At 51.3% G+C, this 22091-nt stretch overlaps 1 protein-coding gene across 2 annotated transcripts in view; it reads left to right on the top strand.

Moving 5' to 3' along the window:
• The first annotated feature begins 8651 nt into the window (after nt 1–8651).
• The window catches only part of efhd2 (EF-hand domain family, member D2), a 74277-nt gene continuing 60837 nt past the window's right edge, over nt 8652–22091 (top strand). The window contains exon 1 of one of the 2 annotated variants that reach the window (XM_085966939.1): nt 8652–8977. In XM_085966939.1, the coding sequence (XP_085823065.1) occupies nt 8697–8977 (281 nt within the window). In that variant the 5' untranslated portion in view covers nt 8652–8696. The remainder of the gene's footprint in view (nt 8978–22091) is intronic. The other variant, XM_085966941.1, reaches the window with a different exon arrangement.

Raw genomic sequence — 22091 nt, forward strand, 5'->3', positions numbered from 1 at the left:
GACCAAAAACAAAAAACAAGTTCACAAATACCCAATAACCCTTTTAACCAGCCCTCCACCAATCAAATTAAAATTTGGTCGTCCAGATTAATTATGCACTCCAGTGTGACATTGCTTCCAGACACCAGGCCTTGATTGGCCAACACTGGGCACTTATATAGGTGTCACCACATTGGACTAATTTAAATGGACATGGTAACCGCCCCCACAGGTACCAACAACCCAGTGCATCACATGGGTGGATACCTGCTGTGACTATATATGACTAGTGCCCCCAAAATTATTTTGTTCTTGTTTTTCCACCACCTTCTTTCCTAAAGGGCGCTGTCTTGAGCTGGGGTATAGTCCCATGGGCACCAGACGCCCTCTAGTACCTTACCCAAGTGCCATCTCTTGCGTGTGGAACAGTGAGTGTCGGCAGGCCATGAGGAGCATCACAGGCGAGCTAGATCCTGCCCTCATCCAACATCCACATCTACATTTCTCAGCAGGTGTCACTGGACAGTGACCAGGAGGAAGAACCCTGGCTAATTTTCTTTCGCCCCCTATCTATCCCGGAGGCCAACTATACTGTCCCTGGGCCTCCTGGTGTATTTGGCTTAGCTTGACACAGTTTTATTTCAGGAATTTAATCAGCACAGCTCCCTTACAGCCAAGGAAAGCCACAATTAAACTTATCCTTTCAGCAAATTTCTGAACCAATGATTCACTGTCCTGTGCTAAAAAGATTTGCAAATTAGTTTATTTTTATCAGCAAATTGTGACCCAGGCAGAAAATACCTTTGCAAAACGGTTTGGTGTTTATCATCGTGCAGTTATATTAGGATTGTGGTCGTAAAATTCCAGGTTTTCAGAAATGAAAATGGAAATGGGGCAGGTTTTCTGTCAGGCAACAGCAGGAGAGGGTCCCATCAGACAGTGTGTGGGAGAGGGTCCCGTCAGACAGTGTGTGGAGAGGGTTCCGTCAGACAGTGTGTGGGAGAGGGTCCCGTCAGACAGTGTGTGGAGAGGGTTCTGTCAGACAGTGTGTGGGAGAGGGTCCCGTCAGACAGTGTGTGGAGAGGGTTCTGTCAGACAGTGTGTGGGAGAGGGTCCCGTCAGACAGTGGGTGGAGAGGGTCCCGTCAGACAGTGGGTGGAGAAGGTCCCGTCAGACAATGGGTGGAGAGGATCCCGTCAGACAGTGGGTGGGAGAGAGTCCCATCAGACAGCGGGTGAAGAGGATCCCGTCAGACAGTAGGTGGGAGAGGGTCCCATCAGACAGTGGGTGGAGAGGGTCCCGTCAGACAGTGGGTGGGAGAGGGTCCCATCAGACAGTGGGTGGAGAGGATCCTGTCAGACAGTGGGTGGAGAGGATCCTGTCAGACAGTGGGTGGGAGAGGGTCCCATCAGACAGTGGGTGGAGAGGGTCCCATCAGACAGTGGGTGGGAGAGTGTCCCGTCAGACAGTGCGTGGGAGAGGGTCCCGTCAGACAGTGGGTGGAGAGGGTCCTATGAGACAGTGGGTGGAGAGGGGTCCTGTCAGACAGTGGGTGGGAGAGGGTCCCGTCAGACAGTGCGTGGGAGAGGGTCCCGTCAGACAGTGTGTGGGAGAGGGTCCTATCAGACAGTGGGTGGAGAGGGGTCCCATCAGACAGTGGGTGGAGAGGGTCCCATCAGACAGTGGGTAGAGAGGGTCCCATCAGACAGTGCATGGGAGAGGGTCCCATCAGACAGTGCGTGGGAGAGGGTCCCGTCAGACAGTGGGTGGAGAGGGTCCCGTCAGACAGTGGGTGGAGAGGGTCCCGTCAGACAGTGGGTGGAGAGGGGTCCCATCAGACAGTGGGTGGAGAGGGGTCCCGTCAGACAGTGGGTGGAGAGGGTCCTGTCAGACAGTGTGTGGAGAGGGTCCTGTCAGACAGTGTGTGGAGAGGGTCCTGTCAGACAGTGAGTGGGAGAGAGTCCCGTCAGACAGTGGGTGGAGAGGGTCCCGTCAGACAGTGGGTGGAGAGGGGTCCCGTCAGACAGTGGGTGGAGAGGGGTCCCGTCAGACAGTGGGTGGAGAGGGTCCTGTCAGACAGTGTGTGGAGAGGGTCCCGTCAGACAGTGAGTGGGAGAGAGTCCCGTCAGACAGTGGGTGGGAGAGAGTCCTGTCAGACAGAGGGACACTCTTCCACAGTCTGGCTCAGGGTGAGACAGTGGCCAAGGTACGAGATGGAATTGGTGGCTAGTGAATGGAGTTCATGGTGGGGGCTGAAGACAAAGGTTTTAATGTTCAATTGGTGGAAATTGCAGCTCATCCGGACTGGATATTGGACAAGCAGTCTGACAACACTGAGGAGGTAGATGGTGGTGAGGTAGAGCTGGTGTCATCACTATACATGTGGAACCTGATGTCATGTCTTCAGATTATGTCACCGAGGGGCAGCTTGTAGATGAGAAATAGAAGAGGGAGAAGGATAAATCGTTGGGGGACTCAAGATGTAATGGTGCAGGGGCGGGAAGAGAAGCCATTACAGGAGATTCTCTGGCTACGAATGGATAGGCAAGAGTGGAACCACCCAGTCCCACCGAGCTGGGCAACGGAGGTGTGATGTTGGAGGAGGATGGTGTGGTCAACCATGTCAAAGGCTACAGAGAATCGGGAGGAAGAAGAGGGGTAGTGCCACACGATCACAATCACAGAGGATGTCATTTTTAACTTTTTAGTGCTGTCGCGTGGGTGGAAACTTGATTGGAAAGGTTCAAACATGGAGTTGCAGGAAAGGGCACAGGTTGGGGAGATGACAACACGTTCAAGGAGAGGAAAGGGAGGTTGGAGATGGGGCGGTAGTTTGTAAGGACCAAAGGGTTAAGAGTGGGTTTTTTGAGAAGGGGGGTGATGACGGCAGATTTGAAGGGGAGAGGGACAGGACCTGAGAAGAGGGAGTTGTTTATAATATCAGCTAGCATGGGGGTCAGGAAGAGAAGTTTGGTAGTTAGCAGTTTAGTGGGAATAGGGTCAAGAGAACAGGAGGTGGGTCTTATGGACAAGGTGAGCCTAGAGAGAGCATGGGGAGAGATAGGAGAGAATCTAGAGAAAGATCCGAGTGCAGGACTAGGGCAGGGGAGAATCTTGGGGAAACTTGGCCTGGTGAACAAGGGGAAGGGAGGGAAGCGGCAGAGGCAGTAGAACGGATGGTCTCAATCTTAGTGACAAAGAAGTCCATGAGCTCCTCGAAGTTGCTGATGGAGGTAAGAGTGGAAGGGGCAGGGGAGAAGGGTTTAAGGAGTCGGTTGGTAGTGGAGAAAAGAAGCCGGAGGTTATTTTTGCATTCTGGAGTATTGAGTGGTTTTAGCAGAGAAGGGCAGGGCCCGACAGTACTTGATGTGCCAGTTGTGCGCCACATACGTTCAGGTCTGCGTCCCTTGGACAACAGGGGAACAACCAGGGTGGGTGAGTGTAAGGGATTTACTGGCGACACGGGTGTCAAAGGTGGAGGTGAGGGTGGGATTGAGCAGATTGACAGTTCCAGAAGTATCGTGGTGAACGGAGGGTGAATGGTAAGTCAGTTGGGAGCTTGAAAGTGTCGTTGCAAGTGACTTTGGGGGAGAGCGTTTTCCAGGGACAAATGCAGAAAGAAGTGGGGTTGGAAGAGAGATGTGGGTGGTGAGGGTTACCAGGAAGTGATCATGGATGGCCTTGTCTGTGAGACTGTGAGAATAGAGAGTCAATGTGAGTTGGCAAGGTCGAGGGGGTGGTCGTGAATATGGGTAGCTGTTTAAATGGAGGGAGAGGTTAAGGGAAGACAGGAGGACAGTGAACTCAGAGGAGAGAGGGGAAGGTGAGTTGAGATGGAGGTTAAAATCAAGGATGAGAAGTTACTCAGTGCAGAGCTGAGGCAGGAAACGAATGGGGATATATATCTCAGCGAGAAACTTGGCGTGGGGCTTGGGTGAACGGTAGAGAACGAGGATTTATAAAGGAGAGACGAGAGGAGTGGAAAAATGTGAGGTGCTCAAGGAGGATGAGACGCCAGAGAAGTCGGGCGACAGACCAAGGTGAGATTTAGTGATGAGAGGGGTGCCGATTGTTGATCTGCTGACAGAGTCCATGGGGTCAGTGGTAGTAGGGGTGAGTGGGACGGAAAGGAGGTTGTTAAGATTAGCCCCCAGCGGGGGTGCTGGGTAGGAAGGTCAGCAAGAGAGGAGGATGAGGCAGTTGGGGTTGCTGCTCGTAAGGAGGCAGTGATTAATTAGTTAAATCAATAATTAAATAATGACAGACATTTACCTGCCCAGTGGAACTTAAACCAACAGAGGACATTCTCAAACAACTGTTCAGCCAGCAACACTGCACAGGGGAAAGGAGGAAGTCAGGATCCTTTGAAGAGCCGGCAGCCAGTAGCACCGAGTGACGTAATAAAACTCACTACACACTTGGTTTGAGTATAAAGCAAGGCTTTAATCAACTTGTTTCAGAACATGGAGGTCTAGTTGTACTTCACTAGTTCCTTGTCTTACAAAATGTCCCTGGCAAGCTGGGGCCCACGCCCGAGTATTTATACTCCTTGGACGGCGCCACCAGCTGGCTGTCCAGCGTTATTTCATAAGTAGTTTCGTGATGAGATTTATAACACCGTGTTTGGAGTTTCACAAGGAATCATACTGTGGAATTGCTCAGCATCCTTAGCCTTTCCTTGTCCCACAATCTCAAGCTTGGTGTCAGCCACTTCTCCCTGATTTATCCCTCCTCTTGTCAATCTCAGCGTCCTACACGACGGGTTTTGACCCTTCAGCCAAGCTAATACTTCGAGAAATAACAACAGAAAATGCTGGAAATACTCATCAGAACATCATGAGTTCTGATGAAGGGTCCCAGACCTGAAACGTTACCTCTGTTTCTCTCTCCATGGATGCTGCCTGGCCTGCCGAGCATTTCCAGCATTTTGTATTATTATTTCAGATTTCCAGCCGCAGTATTTTGCTATAATATTTAGAGAAGTTGCTTTATGGCTCAACTAGACAACGTTCAGACATGTGCTGTACCCTTTCCTTCGCTAAGCTGCCGAGGGGTGTCTTTGTTTGATGTAGAATCGTCCTATTGATAGGGTGTGGATAGTCCCCTTGATGGCTTCCTAGTATTTCTTGATGTGATGCAGGGTTTGCCTTGCCCCTTCCATATTAGGGGCTTTCTGTTGTGTCCTTTGCCTTGCAATGATGGGATTTTAATCTCCGTTTAATTCTCCAGCTGCTTTGTTTCTTTCTCTTTCAGCTCCTTCCCACAGTTTCCGATAATCTTCTTTACGCCTGCTGTGCTCCGCAGTATTCCTTATCCTGCCAGAGTGCCCCACTTTGAACCGAGCGATGTCCTGATTAAGTGTTTCTATCTGAAATACCTTTATCAGTAAACATCTTAAAGTTCAACTCTTTTCCTGTTTGGTTTGTTAGCTGTTTGTAACGATTGAGTCTTTGCCCTCTGCAGTTGTTGTTGCCTTTTTATTCCTGTAAAACTTTTCTGATGAAAGTTTTTTTTGAAACAAAACCCAACTTTAACATCAGTCTACGATAGCCACAGAGACTCCTCCCCCGACAAGAGCACAAATGGTCCCAATTCCACCATGAACATGACAAAAGGGCATCGGTCCCTGTAGCACATTATGATTGATTTTGTGGTTCAACGGTTGCACTTTGAACATCTTGAAGTGAAGACATTTCCCCGGAGTTGCTGAGATAAATTGAGGATCTATTACAGGCAGCACGAGGTCTGCTGTCTTGAAGCAGAATCTGGGTCGTGTTGCAGAACTGCAGGAGGCTGGGACATGTGCTGAAGTGGAGGTCTACCTGTGGCACTATGACAGGGGGTGCCATATTGTTCATGATAGTAAATGAGCTTGTTGGGTGCTCAGGATTTTCGGAATCATTTTTCCATTGTAATTTTTGTAAGTCTGAACTCGACCAAATTAGTTGGGGGGATCTTTTAAAGACTGCAGGTTGGCCAGTTGCCATTTAAAGGGGATTTTTAAAAACTTTATGTTTTGCATCATTTGGTACAAATTTCAGTTTTAAGGAGTAGGATTCACCAGGGAGTTTTTAGGGGGCTGTGGTTGCATGAGTTTGTTGCTTGGAACCGAGCGATTAATGATAGCTGGAGTTGTGTTTTTTGTGGTTTACCTGTTAGCACAGTCCCACCTATGGCAGTGCCATCAAATGAAGAGCGACCTGTGCTGCTGAGCTGTCCTGGAAACTATATCCATGCCGTGCAGTCACCTTTGGAGGTTTTTATCTCAAATTTGAGAACCCTGGAGAAAAAAGTTCCATTTCTGCATTCCTGCCAATTTTCCATCCATTAAAATTAATTAGGCACAAAACTGAGTTAAATTGGCAATCCCACTCATCAAGGCCATAGATTCACTGCTGTGGGGAAATTATAAAATGGTGCCGTAGTGGGCAGCACTTTTCTTAGGTTATGGCTGAGATGCGTTGTTGGGACAGTGTAGAGTGAGCTTTACTCTGTATCTAACCGGTGCTGTACCTGCCCTGGGAGTGTTTGATGGGACAGTGTAGAGGGAGCTTTACTCTGTATCTAACCCATGCTGTACCTGCCCTGGGAGTGTTTGATGGGACAGTGTAGAGGGAGCTTTACTCTGTATCTAACCTGTGCTGGACCTGCCCTGGGAGTGTTTGATGGGACAGTGTAGAGGGAGCTTTACTCTGAATCTAACCCATGCTGTACCTGCCCTGGGAGTGTTTGATGGGACAGTGTAGAGGGAGCTTTACTCTGAATCTAACCCGTGCTGTACCTGCCCTGGGAGTGTTTGATGGGACAGTGTAGAGGGAGCTTTACTCTGAATCTAACCCGTGCTGTACCTGCCCTGGGAGTGTTTGATGGGACAGTGTGGAGGGAGCTTTACTCTGAATCTAACCCGTGCTGTACCTGCCCTGGGAGTGTTTGATGGGACAGTGTGGAGGGAGCTTTACTCTGTATCTAACCTGTGCTGTACCTGCCCTGGGAGTGTTTGATGGGTCAGTGAAGAGGGAGCTTTACTCTGTATCTAACCTGTGCTGTACCTGCCCTGGGAGTGTTTGATGGGGACAGTGTAGAGGGAGCTTTACTCTGTATCTAACCTGTGCTGTACCTGCTCTGGGAGTGTTTGATGGGACAGTGTAGAGGGAGCTTTACTCTGTATCTAACCCGTGCTGTACCTGCCCTGGGAGTGTTTGATGGGGACAGTGTAGAGGGAGGTTTACTCTGTATCTAACCCGTGCTGTACCTGCCCTGGGAGTGTTTGATGGGGACAGTGCAGAGGGAGCTTTACTCTGTATCTAACCTGTGCTGTACCTGCCCTGGGAGTGTTTGATGGGGACAGTGTAGAGGGAGCTTTACTCTGTATCTAACCCGTGCTGTACCTGCCCTGGGAGTGTTTGATGAGGACAGTGTAGAGGGAGCTTTACTGTGCAGCTAAACTGTGGGACGCCCAAAAGTGGGTGCTCCTGAATTTAACCCCCTCTGTCTCTGAAAAGGTACGGTTAATGAATGGTCTGAACGGCTGGGAATTTGCTGTTTAAACCCTGAAATATATGCATGTAATTCTCAACAACTCCTTGGATCAGCTGCCCCTCAATGACTGAACCCAATTGAGCTCAATGCACCCTCAGGGGTGAGAACCCCCGTCCCCCCATATCCCTGTCCTGTTAGAAACACTGCCTCGCCCTTCCTCAGTGGCAGAGGGGCAATTTTAACTCCATGCGATGGTGTAAAACGGGCGATGCGGAATCGGCCGCCCGTCAGATATGCATTCCAATCACGCCCATTGATTTCTATGGAAAGGAAAGTCGGACCCGGTGTTCAATAGGCAATTCGATACCGCCCGCTTCACACCATCACCCAACCTCGGAATTACCCCCCGCACAGGAGTCCTCATGGCAACCAACCTGACGGACGAGCAGGGGCGGGGCCTGAGCTCAGGTGGGCGAGCGAGCGGGCGGTGAGGGGAGGAGGCGGGCTTTCCAGGGAATGGGCGGGGTTTCCCGGGAATGGGCGGGGTTTCCAGGGAAGGGGCGGGGTTACCAGGGAATGGGCGGGTTTCCCGGGAATGGGCGGGGTTTCCAAGCTCGTGGCTTCGAACTCGGAGGCGGAACCTGAATAGGGGCGTGTCCGGCATGGGGGGCGGGGCCACCTTGGGGGCGTGTCTTGAAAGTGGCGGGGCATGTCTTGTGTGGGGCGGGCCGGAGTGGGGGCGTGTCCTGGGTGGGGGCGTGGCCATCCGTGGTGTGTGTCCTGGATGGGGGCGTGTCCTGCCGGGGGCGGGGTCAGCCGGTGTGTGTGGGGGGCGTGTCCTAGTTGGGGGCGGGACCAGGCGGTCTGTGGGGGCGTGTCCTGCCGGGGGCGGGGCCAGCCGGTGTGTGGGGGCGGGGCCAGGCGGTCTGTGGGGGCGTGTCCTGCCGGGGGCGGGGCCTGCCGGTGTGTGGGGGCGTGTCCTAGATGGGGGCGGGGTCAGCAGGTGTGTGGGGGCGGGGCCAGCCGGAGTGTCGGGGGCGGGGTCAGGCTGTGTGTGGGGGCGTGTCCTGCCGGTGTGTGGGGCGTGTCCTAGCTGGGGGCGGGGTCAGCCGGTGTGTGGGGGCGGGGCCAGGCGATGTGTGTGGGCGTGTCCTAGATGGGGCGTGGCCAGGCGATGTGTGGGGGCGGGGCCAGCCGGGCCGCCGGTCAGTCAGTGCGGAGCGGCCGCTATTGGCGGGATGGCCTCGGACGAACTGGCTTCGAAGCTGCAGCGGCGCCTGGACATCGGGGATGGGCAGCCGGAGCCGGAGCCGGAGCCAGGGTCCGAGCAGGTGGCCGAGGAGAAGCTGGCGACCGCGGCGGCGGACAACGAGCTCTCGGCCAAGCTGCTCCGCCGCGGGGAGCTGAACGACGGGGCGGCGGAGCCGCAGCAGCGGAGCCTCCGGGTCTTCAACCCCAACACCGAGTTCAAGGAGTTCTCCCGCAAGCAGATCCGAGACATGGAGAGCATGTTCCGGCGGTGAGTGAGCGGGAAACCCCGGGGAGGGAAGAGCCCGGGGGAGAGAGGGAGCCCGGTGGGGAGAGAGGGAGCCCGGTGGGGAGAGAGGGAGAGCCCGGTGGGGAGAGGGAGAGCCCGGGGGGGTGCCCGTGTACCGGGAGACCGGGCGGTCGGAGGTGGGACGTGTCCCCGGGAGAAGCCGGTTCGGCTCCTGGTCCTCACTCGGTGTCTCTCTGTATTTTTGGGTTCCGCTGGTCAGCCCGCATTTCAGGACCCGGGACCCCCCCTCTCCCCCAGTAATCACCGACACTGACCCGGGGAATCCCCCCCGTAAATATCGATACAGTCCGATAGCTCCACCTGTAAATATCGACAATCTGGGGAGACCTCATCATATAATGACACCCACCCTCTGTAAATAACAGCCCAGGACCTCCTCTCCCCAATATCAACACACTCCGAGGAGCCCACCCTTAAACACCAACACCCTCCAGGGGGACTCTTTCCTGTCAATACCTGCACACTCCAGGGTCCCCTGTGAGTTTCAACGCTCCCAGTCATTCCCCCCATAAATATTGGCACCCCGGGACCTCCAGTGTTAATTTTGTGAATGATAGTCAGCTACCCGAAGGGAGCCGTGCTGTGTTTATTAGTGTTCAGTCGCAGAAACCGCCTGTTAGTAAATCAACCAATATAGAAATGTGACAGATCAAAATCTCAGGACCTCCTGGATCCCATCAGGGGCCCACTAAGGTTTGGGGGATCCCTCTTTGAAAGCTGTGCTTTAACATATGCTGCTGGTGGGTTCAGTGACCTCTGCTGGGTTCTAGTGCTCCACAGGTCTTCAAAGTGTAATTATTTAAAAGTATAATTATTAGCAAAGGACAAATTACCATGTATACATTGGCCCTCCTTTTCCCAGGAGTGTTCTTAGAAAAGATGCTTTGTTTATCGTGGGGCTGCTCTTTACCCATGTGGGTTAGGATAGTGTTGCTGTCAGTAGGATTTCAGTAATTGGATATCTGAAATGATCGTCCCCTCTTCTTGTAAAACCGGAGCATACTGCTGCCCAAATTATGGACAGTGTTCACTGGAAACTGTCATGTGCTGTTAGCATTAGGGACTCCCTCCTGCAGCATTCACTCATCCAGTTATCCCCACTGTGCCCATTTGTGAGCAACACTTAACAGTGTGATTCTCGGTTGTGTCTAGAGAGAGTATTTTGAGCTCTATAACATGAGGGTGAAGCGCTGGTGGTTACAGGTCTGTTACTGGGACTGGATACCAGAGGTAATGAAAGAAGAGTGTCCTACATGAAGTAGGCTCTGCCTTGGCTCAGTGGGAGCTCTCTTGCCTCTGAACCAGAAAGTTGAGAGTTGAAGCTCTGGAATTCTCTCCCTTAACCTCTCCGCCTCGCTACCCCCCTCTCCTCCTTTTAAGATGCTCCTTAATGTCAAATTGTGTCTTATAACACTCCTGTGAAGTGCCTTGGGATGTTTTACTACGTTAAAGGCGCTATATAAATACAAGTTGTTGTTGAAGTTGAGCCCATAATCCAGACTGACCCCTCATTGCAGTACTGAGGGAGTGCGGCACTGTCGGAGGTGCCGTCTTTCAAATGAGACATTAAACCGAGGCCCCCGCCGTCTTGTTCATGTGGATGTTAAAGATGCCGTGGCACCGTGTGAAGAAGAGGAGGGTTCGCCTCGTGGTCTGGCCAACATTTAATGGTAAATAGGCAGAGTGACGAGATTGATGTAGATCACTAACAGTAGGTGACCTGCTGTCTGTGTGTGATATAATGTACAGGAGCACCTTTATAAAGGGTGCAGTTCAGTACATCAAATTAAACCTGAAGGGAGAAGCAGTCTTTGAACGGTTGCAAATTGTTTGAAGTGCTGATTGAAATTTGTATTTGATATAAATACAGACGTAGCTTTAAAGGTTGCCAGATTCCCCTGGTTGTAGGAAAGTAATTATTTAGCAGCGTGAGTTAAAGCAGCCAGGCTGTTAAATGAGCGTTCTTCAAAGTCATCCTCTTCTGTCCGCAATTACCCATGGAGAGGTTAGTTCCAAGAATATGTAATTTGTGTAGCTGGATTGAGGGAGTTCTAGTTTTTTTGATGTATCTGGATGATTCTGCACAGAATGCAGTTAACGACTTCAGACCTGTTGGAGTACTGACACATGCATCAACCTGTCCCCTCTGCCGTCCGTATCTGATGCACCTTCAAATGTTTGCTGAACATGCTGTGTGACGAATAATAAAAGCCCCACTCCTTTATAGCTCCGCTGCATGGTATTAAGGGACGGTGGGTAGAAGAGTTCACCGTCTGAACTCATTTTGAGGTTCAGATTTTATGTAGGGTTCAAAATGAGCAACTATTTCAGAACAATTCTAGGAGCTGTGGAGAAAATGGCAATGAAGGGGAGGGGCGGTATTATGGGACTCTGGAGAGGGCAGGTGTGGAATAAGGAGAGAGGATGGCACACGGGAGCCAGGTATGAAATGAGGGAACAGGGTGGCAAAAGGAGGACAGGTACAGGATAAGTGGAGTGCGGAGGGGAGGTGTGAGGTTTGGGAGAGGGTGGTGTGGGGTATGGGGAGAGGGCGGTGTGGAGTATGGGGAGAGGGCGGTGTGGGGTATGGGGAGAGGGCGGTGTGGAGTATGGGGAGAGGGCGGTGTGGGGTATGGGGAGGTGTGGGGTATGGGGAGAGGGCGGTGTGGGGTATGGGGAGAGGGCGGTATGGGGAGAGGGCGGTGTGGGGTATGGGGAGAGGGCGGTGTAGGGTATGGGGAGAGGGCGGTGTGGGGTATGGGGAGAGGGCGGTATGGGGAGAGGGCGGTATGGGGAGAGGGCGGTATGGGGAGAGGGCGGTGTGGGGTATGGGGAGAGGGCGGTGTGGGGTATGGGGAGAGGGCGGTGTGGGGAGAGGGCGGTGTGGGGAGAGGGCGGTGTGGGGAGAGGGCGGTGTGGGGAGAGGGCGGTGTGGGGAGAGGGCGGTGTGGGGAGAGGGCGGTGTGGGGAGAGGGCGGTGTGGGGAGAGGGCGGTGTGGGGAGAGGGCGGTGTGGGGAGAGGGCGGTGTGGGGAGAGGGCGGTGTGGGGAGAGGGCGGTGTGGGGAGAGGGCGGTGTGGGGAGAGGGCGGTGTGGGGAGAGGGCGGTGTGGGGAGAGGGCGGTGTGGGGTATGGGGAGAGGGCGGTGTGGGGTATGGGGAGAGGGCGGTGTGCGGAGGGGAGGTTTGGGGTTTGGGAGAGGGCGGTGTGCGGAGGAGAGGTTTGGGGTTTGGGAGAGGGCGGTGTGGGGTATGGGGAGAGGGCGGTGTGCGGAGGGGAGGTGTGGGGTTTGGGCGAGGGCGGTGTGGGGTTTGGGAGAGGGCGGTGTGGGGTATGGGAGAGGGCGGTGTGCGGAGGGGAGGTTTGGGGTGTGGGGAGAGGGCGGTGTGGGGTATGGGGAGAGGGCGGTATGGGGAGAGGGCGGTGTGGGGTATGGGGAGAGGGCGGTGTGGGGTATGGGGAGAGTGGGGTGTGGGGAGAGGGCGGTATGGGGAGAGGGCGGTGTGGGGTATGGGGAGAGGGTGGTGTGCGGAGGGGAGGTTTGGGGTTTGGGAGAGGGCGGTGTGCGGAGGGGAGGTTTGGGGTTTGGGAGAGGGCGGTGTGGGGTATGGGGAGAGGGCGGTGTGCGGAGGGGAGGTGTGGGGTTTGGGCGAGGGCGGTGTGGGGTTTGGGAGAGGGCGGTGTGGGGTATGGGAGAGGGCGGTGTGCGGAGGGGAGGTTTGGGGTTTGGGAGAGGGCGGTGTGCGGAGGGGAGGTTTGGGGTTTGGGAGAGGGCGGTGTGCGGAGGGGAGGTTTGGGGTTTGGGAGAGGGCGGTGTGGGGTATGGGAGAGGGCGGTGTGGGGAGAGGGCGGTGTGGGATTTGGGAGAGGGCGGTGTGGGGCTTGGGAGAGGGCGGTGTGGGGTTTGGGAGAGGTTGGTGTGTGGTGGGAAAGTGTGAGGTTTGGTAACTGGCGTGGATAGCTCGGTTACATGTGCTACCTCCACATTCTTGCTGTGCCAGGGTTGAATTCTTGAATGATTCCATTCTTCGCAGTAGAACGTGGAATTCTAGTCATTATTGTGGAAGAACTTGATGAACGTTTGACTGCCTCGTGTATGTGTGGGGGAGGGTCACAGATAAAGCAGTGTAAAGGTCACACCAGTGTTTTTATGCCAAGCAGTAAAGATTGCGAAGGTTTGATGAACTCATCAGCACTTGTAGTTCTGCTGTTCACTGTTAAAAACTTTGTCGGTTTTTGGGGTTTTGCAGTCAACCTCAGGTTGGGCGGAGGAAATTAGATTTCCCGCTCCTAGTGGCTACCCACTGACCCCTGCTGGGAAGTAAGTGTGTGTGTGTGTGTGTGTGTCACCGAAGGGCAGACAGCGCCCGTGAAACCCATACACCAGCAAGATTTAGCACGTTCAGGAGAGGAAGAGTTTGAGCTCCCTAAAGCGTAGCACAGTCTTTGACATAGTATTTACAGCACAGAAACAGGCCATTTGGTCTAACAGGTCCGTGCCGGCGTTTATGCTCCACTCGAGCTTCATCTCACCCCATCAACATATCCTTCTATTCCTTTCTCCCTCCTGTGTTTATCTAGCTTCCCCTTAAATGCATCTATACTATTCGCCTCAACCACTCCCTGTGGTAGCGAGTTCCACATTCTCACCACTCTCTGGGTGAAGGGGTTTCTCCTGAACTCCCTATTGGATTTATTAGTGACTCTCTTATATTTATGGCCCCTCTTTCTGGTCTCACCCACAAGTGGAAACATCTTCTCCGAGTCTACCCTATCAAATCTTTTCGTAATCTTAAGGACCTCTATCTGGTCACCTCTCAGTTCTTCTCTTTTCTAAAGAAAAGAATGGTTTCAGAGAGTACATTCATTGGGTGTCTCGAGATTTCAAACACTGCATTGGGAGAGACAGCAGAGTGAGCAGGGATCTGCAGTGAGCTATGACTCGAATTAAGACTCTGCCTCAACCTGTCTGTTCGTACAGCTCGGCACTTCTGCCCGCGGTGGGGCACAGTTGGGAATATTTAACATCTCTTTACAATCTCCTGCATTGTAATACAGTTATCAGCTCAAACTGCATGGCGGCACACAGCTGCTGTGAGCGGAATACTTTCTGCACCCAGTGTGAAATTACTGTGAAGCTTAAATTCTAAACTCCCACTTCCTGATATTGGTCCAAGCTGAGTCTAAAGGAAATGGACTTGGATCAGGCGAGTGTTTGCAGTCTGATTAAACCGCTCCCGGGCGGCACGGAACACACAAGTGGGCCAAAATCTCGAGCCTGGTACTGTATGGTTCATGCGTGTCTGTGTCTGTTGACTGCACGTAGACAATACACAGAACTCTTGCTCAGTCTCCTGTGTTTTGTCTTGGGGATGGTTCCCAGATTGCAATCAACTCTTTGAATGTTGTGTTTTTTAAAAAAAACAGTATTTCCTTTGATTTATCTTCAGTTCTCTGCCCTTTTCTTTCCGACTCTTGCTGGGTTACGGGTTCCAAGAGCGCTGGCAGTTCTGCGGTTCCTCGTCCATTTTTTTTGCAAGCCTAAACAGTGAAATATTCGACTGCAGAGGGCATCGCCGAGTCGTCTTCCAGTGTCCGCATGCATACACTTTGCAGCGAGGATCACTGGGCAGTGAACAGGAGCAGGGTACAGCACTAACTTTCCCTCCGCACCCCCCCCCCCCCCCCACCAACCTCCTGACCGTTCCATGTCCAGGAACATGGAGATCAATTGTAGCCCCCAACTCCGCATGAAACAGGAATCAGACCTGGGGCCTTCTGTGTGGCTCAGTAATGCACCAGGCAATGTCTTTATCAGTTAGGTCGCAATGGGAGCTGTTGGCTTTAACTCTGCTGGCAGGCTCTGGGAATCTGCGGTCTCCCTGGTCTGACTGATTTTGCAGTTTCAGCTCCTTCAGCCTGACATTGAAGCAGGTGCTAACTTTGTGGTAGTGAAGTGGAACATCAGGATTACAGTAAAATAACCCTCCAGAGCTGGAATGTGCACAATCAAAGTCAGCATGCCCCGGGGATCAAAGCTGGGCCTTGCAGGACCGTGGCTCCGTTCCACGCTGGGGAGTGCCCCCACCAACGGAGCCACTGGGAGGAGTCGGGGCGTTGAGTCTAAGTTCAGCCTTGTTGTGTTTCGCAGCCAGTGCCAGTCCACATTCGCAGGCACGTTGACACATGAATTAGTTTCCCAAGCCTTCAATTCCTCTCCTTCAATAGCAGGCATTTGGTGTCTGAGATACCAGTGAAACACTGAGTCTATCCAAAGTCATTGAAGGGTATTTTCCGACACTCCGGCCTTGCGATATGAATGGAACCTGTGTGGGTACCGGGTTAAATATTTGCAAATAAGTTGTTTGATTGTTGGGTGTAGTCATGATTTCAGGTTACCTTTGGTCTCCTTGGAGTGTTGATCTGCAGCAGTTACATAGAATGTACAGCACAGAAACAGGCCATTTGGCACAACTGGTCCGTGCCGGTGTTTCTGCTCCACACGTGAGGCTCCCACCCCTCTTCATCTAACCCTATCAGCATACCCTTCTATTCCTTTCACTCTCAGGTGTTTATCTAGCTTCCCCTTAAATGCATCTACACTATTCGCTTCAACCACTCCGTGGTAGCGAGTTCCACATTCTCACACTCTCTGGGTAAAGAAGTTTCCCCTGAATTCCTTACTAGTGACTGTCTTTTTATGATCCCTAGTTTTGGACTCCCGTACAAGTGGAAATATCTTCTCTATGTATACCCTATCAAACCCCTTCATAATTTTAGGCCTCTATTAGGTCACCCCTCAGCATTCTCTTTTCAAGTTAAAGTTTTCTGCATCTCTTCCAATGCCTCTATATCCCTTTTAAAATATGGAGACCAGAACAGTGCACAGTACCCTGTGTATTCAGTGAGCCTGCACTATCCCTGTTTGAGTGAGGACACCGCTGTGGTGCTTCCCAAAGTTGAATAGCCCGCCGACACTCCCAAAAGAAGAATGGCCGCTTAAGTGAGGGACCAGGGTGCTTTACCCCCCCCCAGCTGGGAGCCACCCCCTGGCAAATTGTCTCCTTCAAGAGAGATGGAGAGAAAGATGTTTAAAAAAAATAAAAATAAAAAAAGAATTCCTGAGAATGTTTGTCTCGTAACATTAAACATGAAGAAAAATCTAAATTTGACGGGGCTGACGTATTTCTCCTTCAGTTTTATCTGTAAGACTTGCTGAAATCACTCTGTCCGAAATCTTTCCCTTTGGTGCCTTGGACCATGTAACAAGATGAAAATAAGTGAAATGACCTTTTGCATCCCATCCCTCCCCATGCTGTTAAGTCTGTGTGTTATAGTGAGAATTACTACACAGACCACAAGAGTAAATTCAACAGGTCTTTACTGGTTGGAGGTCGGACTATACTGAATACAATATTATTACACTGTGCTTATATACCGGTGTGGTCACCACCGGTATTACGTATACAGCAGCCAAAGAAAGTAGTACCTTTCTTAAGGTGGACCAGGCTTACGTTCTCTTAAGGTGGAACAGGTTACATACACCACAATCCTCCCTTTTTAGCTTAACAGTCATATCCCCAAATAAACATAACATATATACATATATATAACTTCAGGTATAACAGTTCAAAGGTTCAGTCTCTCAGGAGGCTTTCTGATTCGGCTTGGATAACGCCTTTCAGTGGTCTCTGATTCTTGTTGTTGAGGTGCCTCCTCTAGTTGGTTGCCAATGTATTGGGTGTCATCATCATCAAATACATTCTCGGCCGAGGTAGATGCTTCAGGTTCATGAACATCTTCCACAGCTGTCTCTGTCACAACCATGGGTTCGACCCTTGCTCTCGACTCTACCAGTTGATCCGCATGACGCCTTATCACATTATGACCAATATCTACGGTGTACATCAGAGGTCCTTGTCTGGCCCGGATTGTTCCGGACTGCCATTTGTCGTTTCCATAGCCCCTTGCCATCACTGGTTGTCCTACGTCGAAAGTTCGAGTGGTCTTGCTGTTAATATGCTGAAACTGTTTGTTTTCCACTTCCCTCCGCACATTTGGTTTTAACAAGTCCAACTTGGACCGCAACCTCCTGTTATAAAACATCATAGCAGGACTTTGGTTAGTCACGGCATGATCGGCGTTTCTATATGACATCAGGAACTTATCGACCTTGTGTTGCAGCGGAATCTGATCATCATTCATGGCCTTAATAGCCTTTTTGAATGTCTGGACAAATCTTTCAGCCAACCCGTTTGTCGCCGGATGATATGGGGCAGAGGTATAATGTTTAACTCCATTCTTCTTTAAGAATTGTTGGCATTCTTCCGATACAAACTGTGGTCCGTTGTCCGAACAGATCTGTTCTGGCAATCCGTTCCTTGCGAATATTGTTCTTAACACCGCAATTGTCTTTTCTGAAGTAGTGGTATTCATCTTGATGACTTCTGGCCATTTGGAATGTGCGTCCACCGCGATTAGGAACATGGAGTCCATGAATGGACCAGCAAAGTCAATGTGTACGCGTTGCCATGGGGCTGAAGGCCATTCCCATGGGTGTAGCGGTGCTATCGGAGGTGCATTTTGCACTTTTTGACACCCAGCGCAGCGTTTCGTTAACTCCTCAATCTGTTAGTCAATACCCGGCCACCATACGTAAGCCCTAGCAAGACTTTTCATTTTAACTCCCCCCCCCCCCCCCCCCCCCCCCCCAGATGACCTTCATGTAGTTCTTTTAAAACTCTTTCTTGGGAGGAATAATCACTCTTGTCCGTACATATAAGTACACAGTTGCAGAACGGACAGCTGGTCTCGCCTTGTCCGAGTATGCCGGGTACAGAGGATCACCCCGTGTTGGCCATCCATTGTCACATGTCAACCTCGTGACACTGACAGTGTCGGGTCGTTCCTGGTTTCTCTTTTCAATAACTTGCGTTGGTGACAGGTAAACACTCGATTATGGTCGAATGAAATACTCAACAGGGTCAACTTCCGTCGTGTCTTCATCTTCAGGTAGTGGCAGGCGCGATAGGCCATCAGCATTGCCATGCTGTTTCGTACCTTTGAATTCTATCTGATATTGATGTGCCCTAGAAAAGAGACCATCTCTGGAGACGCTGTGCTGTCATCACCAGAAACACCCTTCTTAGGGTTAAAAATTGGACACCAACGGTTGATGGTCGTCAGAAGTGTGAATTTTTGACCCTGTAGGTAATGATTAAACTTCTTCACTCCCCATACAAGGCTAAGGGCCTCCCTATCGATCTGCGCATAGTTGCGCTCAGCGGAGGTCAATGATCTGGATGCAAACGCGACTGGCCTTTCCGTGCCATTTGGGCAATTTATGTGAGGGTACTGCCCCAATACCATATGGAGAAGCATCACAAGCCAACCGAATAGGCAGTGTCGGGTTGAAGTGAGCCAACACTTCCTCTGAGGTGATCAATTCTTTGCTTTTGCGAAATGCCTTCTTACAGTTTTCGCCACAGTCCCATGGTACCCCTTTCTGTAAAAGAGCGTTCAACGGATGCAGCACGTGGATAGATTTGGCAGAAATTTATGGTAATAAGTAATTAATCCTAGAAACGTACCTCACTGAGAGACATTCTCCGGAGCGGGAGCCTTTACAACTGCCGCTATCTTGTCAGGAGACTTATGAAGCCCCTCCCGGTCAATGACATGACCACAGTACGAGATCCGCTTCTGGAAGAACTCACATTTCTGCCGATTTACTCTAAGTCCATACTCTTTCAGTCTGTTGAGGCACCAGTTTCCAAGTTAGCGAGATGCTGTTCATCACCATCACCTGTGATCAGAATGTCGTCCAGGTAACATTGTGTGCCTGGAATTCCTGTAATACCTGCTCCATGGCCCTCTGCCAAATTGCAGAGCCGATGCCACACCAAAAACCAGCCTATTGTACCGGTACAACCCTCGATGCGTGTTGATCGTGAGGTATTGGCGTGACTCTTCTTCAACCTCCATCTGCAAGTACGCCTGCGCCAGGGTCTATCTTGGTGAAGTGTTTCCCGCCAGACAGTGAAGCGAAAATATCCTCAATCCGTGAAGCGGATACCTGCACCGTGTGAAGCACCGGATTAACGGTGATCTTGAAATCTCCACAGATGCGAACCTTCCCTGGATCTCCTGGCTTATTGTTCGCAGGACGTTTCATTAACGGGAACAATGGGCGTAGCCCACTCACTCCAACCTACTTTAGACAGTACCCTGAACGTTCTAGTGCTTCCAGCTCCGCTTCAACCGCAGGTCGTATTGCATAGGGTACCGGTCTGGCTTTAAAAAATTTTGGTTGTGCATGTTTCATCAATCTGATGATTGCCGTAATTCCTCTGTGTTCCAGTCCCGGCTGGAACACCTCTTTAGCCTCATCCAATATTCTGGACAATCGTTTAGGTTTGACAGCTGTTTCCCCGGAATCTACCGGTTAGTGCTTTTAAGGAGTGCCAGTCCATATTCATTTTCCTAATCCACTCCCGTCCTAGTAGTGGTGGACCTCCTTCAGGTAGCACATATAAGTCCATTACTTGCTTCCTTCGCCCTTGTGGCCCACTTCTACCTCTATTTTTCCGATGGGGTACACTCTTTGCCCCGTGTACGTTTTCAATATAATCTCCGTATCCTGTAAGGGAATATGTTGGAATAACCTTCTGTAATCTTTCTTATTCATGACTGTCAATGCCGATCCAGTGTCCAATTCCATTTTTACTTGGACTCCTATCTGAAGAGTGACCCAAATTGTCTGGAGGTCTGTATCCTTACCAACGTTGTGTATTCTTAAGCTATCCAGTTCATTACTGCTAGCGTCTGAATCTGACTTCTGTTCGGTCAAACTGTTCTTTGTCACCTTGTGTACCTTTGCATATTTTCCTTGCGGTGACTTTTTATTGCTGGTCTTCTTTCCTGACCGGCATACTTTAGCTATGTGGCCAAGCCTGCCACACGTTCTGCATTCTTGGTTTTTAACCCAACACTGGTTCTGATCGTGCGTTGTCCTTTCCACACCGATAACATTTGACAGAACTCAAACCCAATTTGCTTGTACCGAGTTCCGGTGGCCGTAGCTGCATTACTGCCGTGCCTCTCGCTGCGGCCTCGTGTGCTGCTGCCATAGTGACCCGCCTTCTCGAGAGACAGCTCATTCTCCTTGAGCAGTCGCCTTTGTGTATCCTGTTTAAATAAACCACACACAAATCTATCTCGAAGTGCCTCTGTCAGTCCCGTTCCAAACTGACAATATTTTGCTAGCTTAACGTAATTCCATCAAATATTCAGCATTGCTTTCATTTTGCAGCTGTCCTTCTATTGTAAAATTTAAATCGTTCCGCTAGCATCAGCGGCGTGGGGCTAAGATGATTTTTAGGACAATAACAATCTGTCGAACGTCTTATCCGCCGGTTCATCTGGTGATAACAGGTGTTTCAATTGCCCGTATGTCTTCGCACCCATTAAGTTTAGTAATGTTAGTGCTTATCTGTCTCAGGAATTTTATTTGCCTTACAATAGTTTTGTATGCGTTCTACATACATAGCCCAGTCTTCTATATCACTGTCGAAGGCATTAATGTTCCCATGTTTAGGCATCGTAGCAATTTATCGTATTTTTAATGTTATCTAAGATGGCGGCTTGCCGTCGTCCTCCGCCCACAAAATGGCGGTTTTCCCGCGCTTGGCGGTCTTCACTCGTCCCCCGACGCTGTCTCCGCTTCACCGCGGCTCTCGCGCCTTCAGTTTCCCCAGACGCTGCACCTTTAGCCCGAATGCGGCCCTTATCTCCGGTCGCGATCGATGTCCCGCGCTGCGCCTCTCGCTCGAAAGCGGCCCGGCCCTTATCTCTGGTCGCGATCGACCTAACCGCCCTTATTCCTCCGTCTTCCCAGCCCCGTCTGTACAGCCAACGCGGTTGACTTTCTGTCGCGTCGCTGCCCGGCTTACCCACCACGAGGTAGTAGAAGAAGCTGACAGTCGCTGATGGAGGCTTCGAGGTCAGGATGTCTTCTGCACTCCGGTTGCTCGATGCTTGCCGCTCGACGTGTCTTCCCGTAGGTGATGAGGGTGGAAACCTCTCTTCGACGTCCTGTCTGTGGACGAAGTCGCCGTGGAAAATTACTGCAGCAGGGTAAGAATCGGACTCGTCGCCACTGTTAAGTCTGTGTGTTATAGTGAGAATTACTACACAGACCACAAGAGTAAATTCAACAGGTCTTTACTGGTTGGAGGTCGGACTATACTGAATACAATATTATTACACTGTGCTTATATACCGGTGTGGTCACCACCGGTATTACGTATACAGCAGCCAAAGAAAGTAGTACCTTTCTTAAGGTGGACCAGGCTTAAGTTCTCAAGGTGGAACAGGTTACATACACCACACATGCTGCACCACGGAGGCAGCTATCTAGCCGGAGGTGAGCGAGTGTGCGGGAGGTGATGAACGTCGGGAACTGTGAGTGACAGGTGAACATTTTGAGGAACAGCCAGAAATCGTGGTCCATGTGGGAACCAATGACGTAGAAAGGAAAACGGTTCAGGTCCTGCAGGCAGAGTTTCAGGAGCTCGGGAGGAAATTCTAAAGAGCAGGACCTCAAAGGTAGTAATCTCTGGATTACTCCCAGTGCCACGTGCTAGTGAGTATAGGAATAGTAGGATAAGACAGGTTGGAGAAATGGTGCAAGAGGGAGCACTTCAGATTCCTGGGGCATTGGGACCAGTTCTGGGACAGGAGGGACATGTTCAAGGTGGACGGGTTGCACCCCAACAGAGCCGGGACCAATGTCCATGCAGGAAGGTTAACTGGTGCCACCTTCCATACCAGTGCTTCCGACATGTCTTCCTTTTTCCTCAACCGAGGATTCCCCTCTACAGTGGTTGACACGGCCCTCGACCGTGTCCGTTCTATCTCCTGCACTTCTGCCCTCACCCCTGCCCCTCCCTCCCCGGAACCACGATAGGGTTCCCCTTGTCCTCACCTTTCACCCCACCAGCCTCCACATTCAACGGATCATCGTCCGCCATTTCCGTCATCTCCAGCGTGATCCCACCACCAAACACATCTTCCCC

The sequence above is a fragment of the Somniosus microcephalus genome, chromosome 25 (genome assembly GCF_052327205.1).
Source record: "Somniosus microcephalus isolate GS21.2 chromosome 25, FLI_Smic_1.0, whole genome shotgun sequence".
Taxonomy (NCBI): Eukaryota; Metazoa; Chordata; class Chondrichthyes; order Squaliformes; family Somniosidae; genus Somniosus; species Somniosus microcephalus.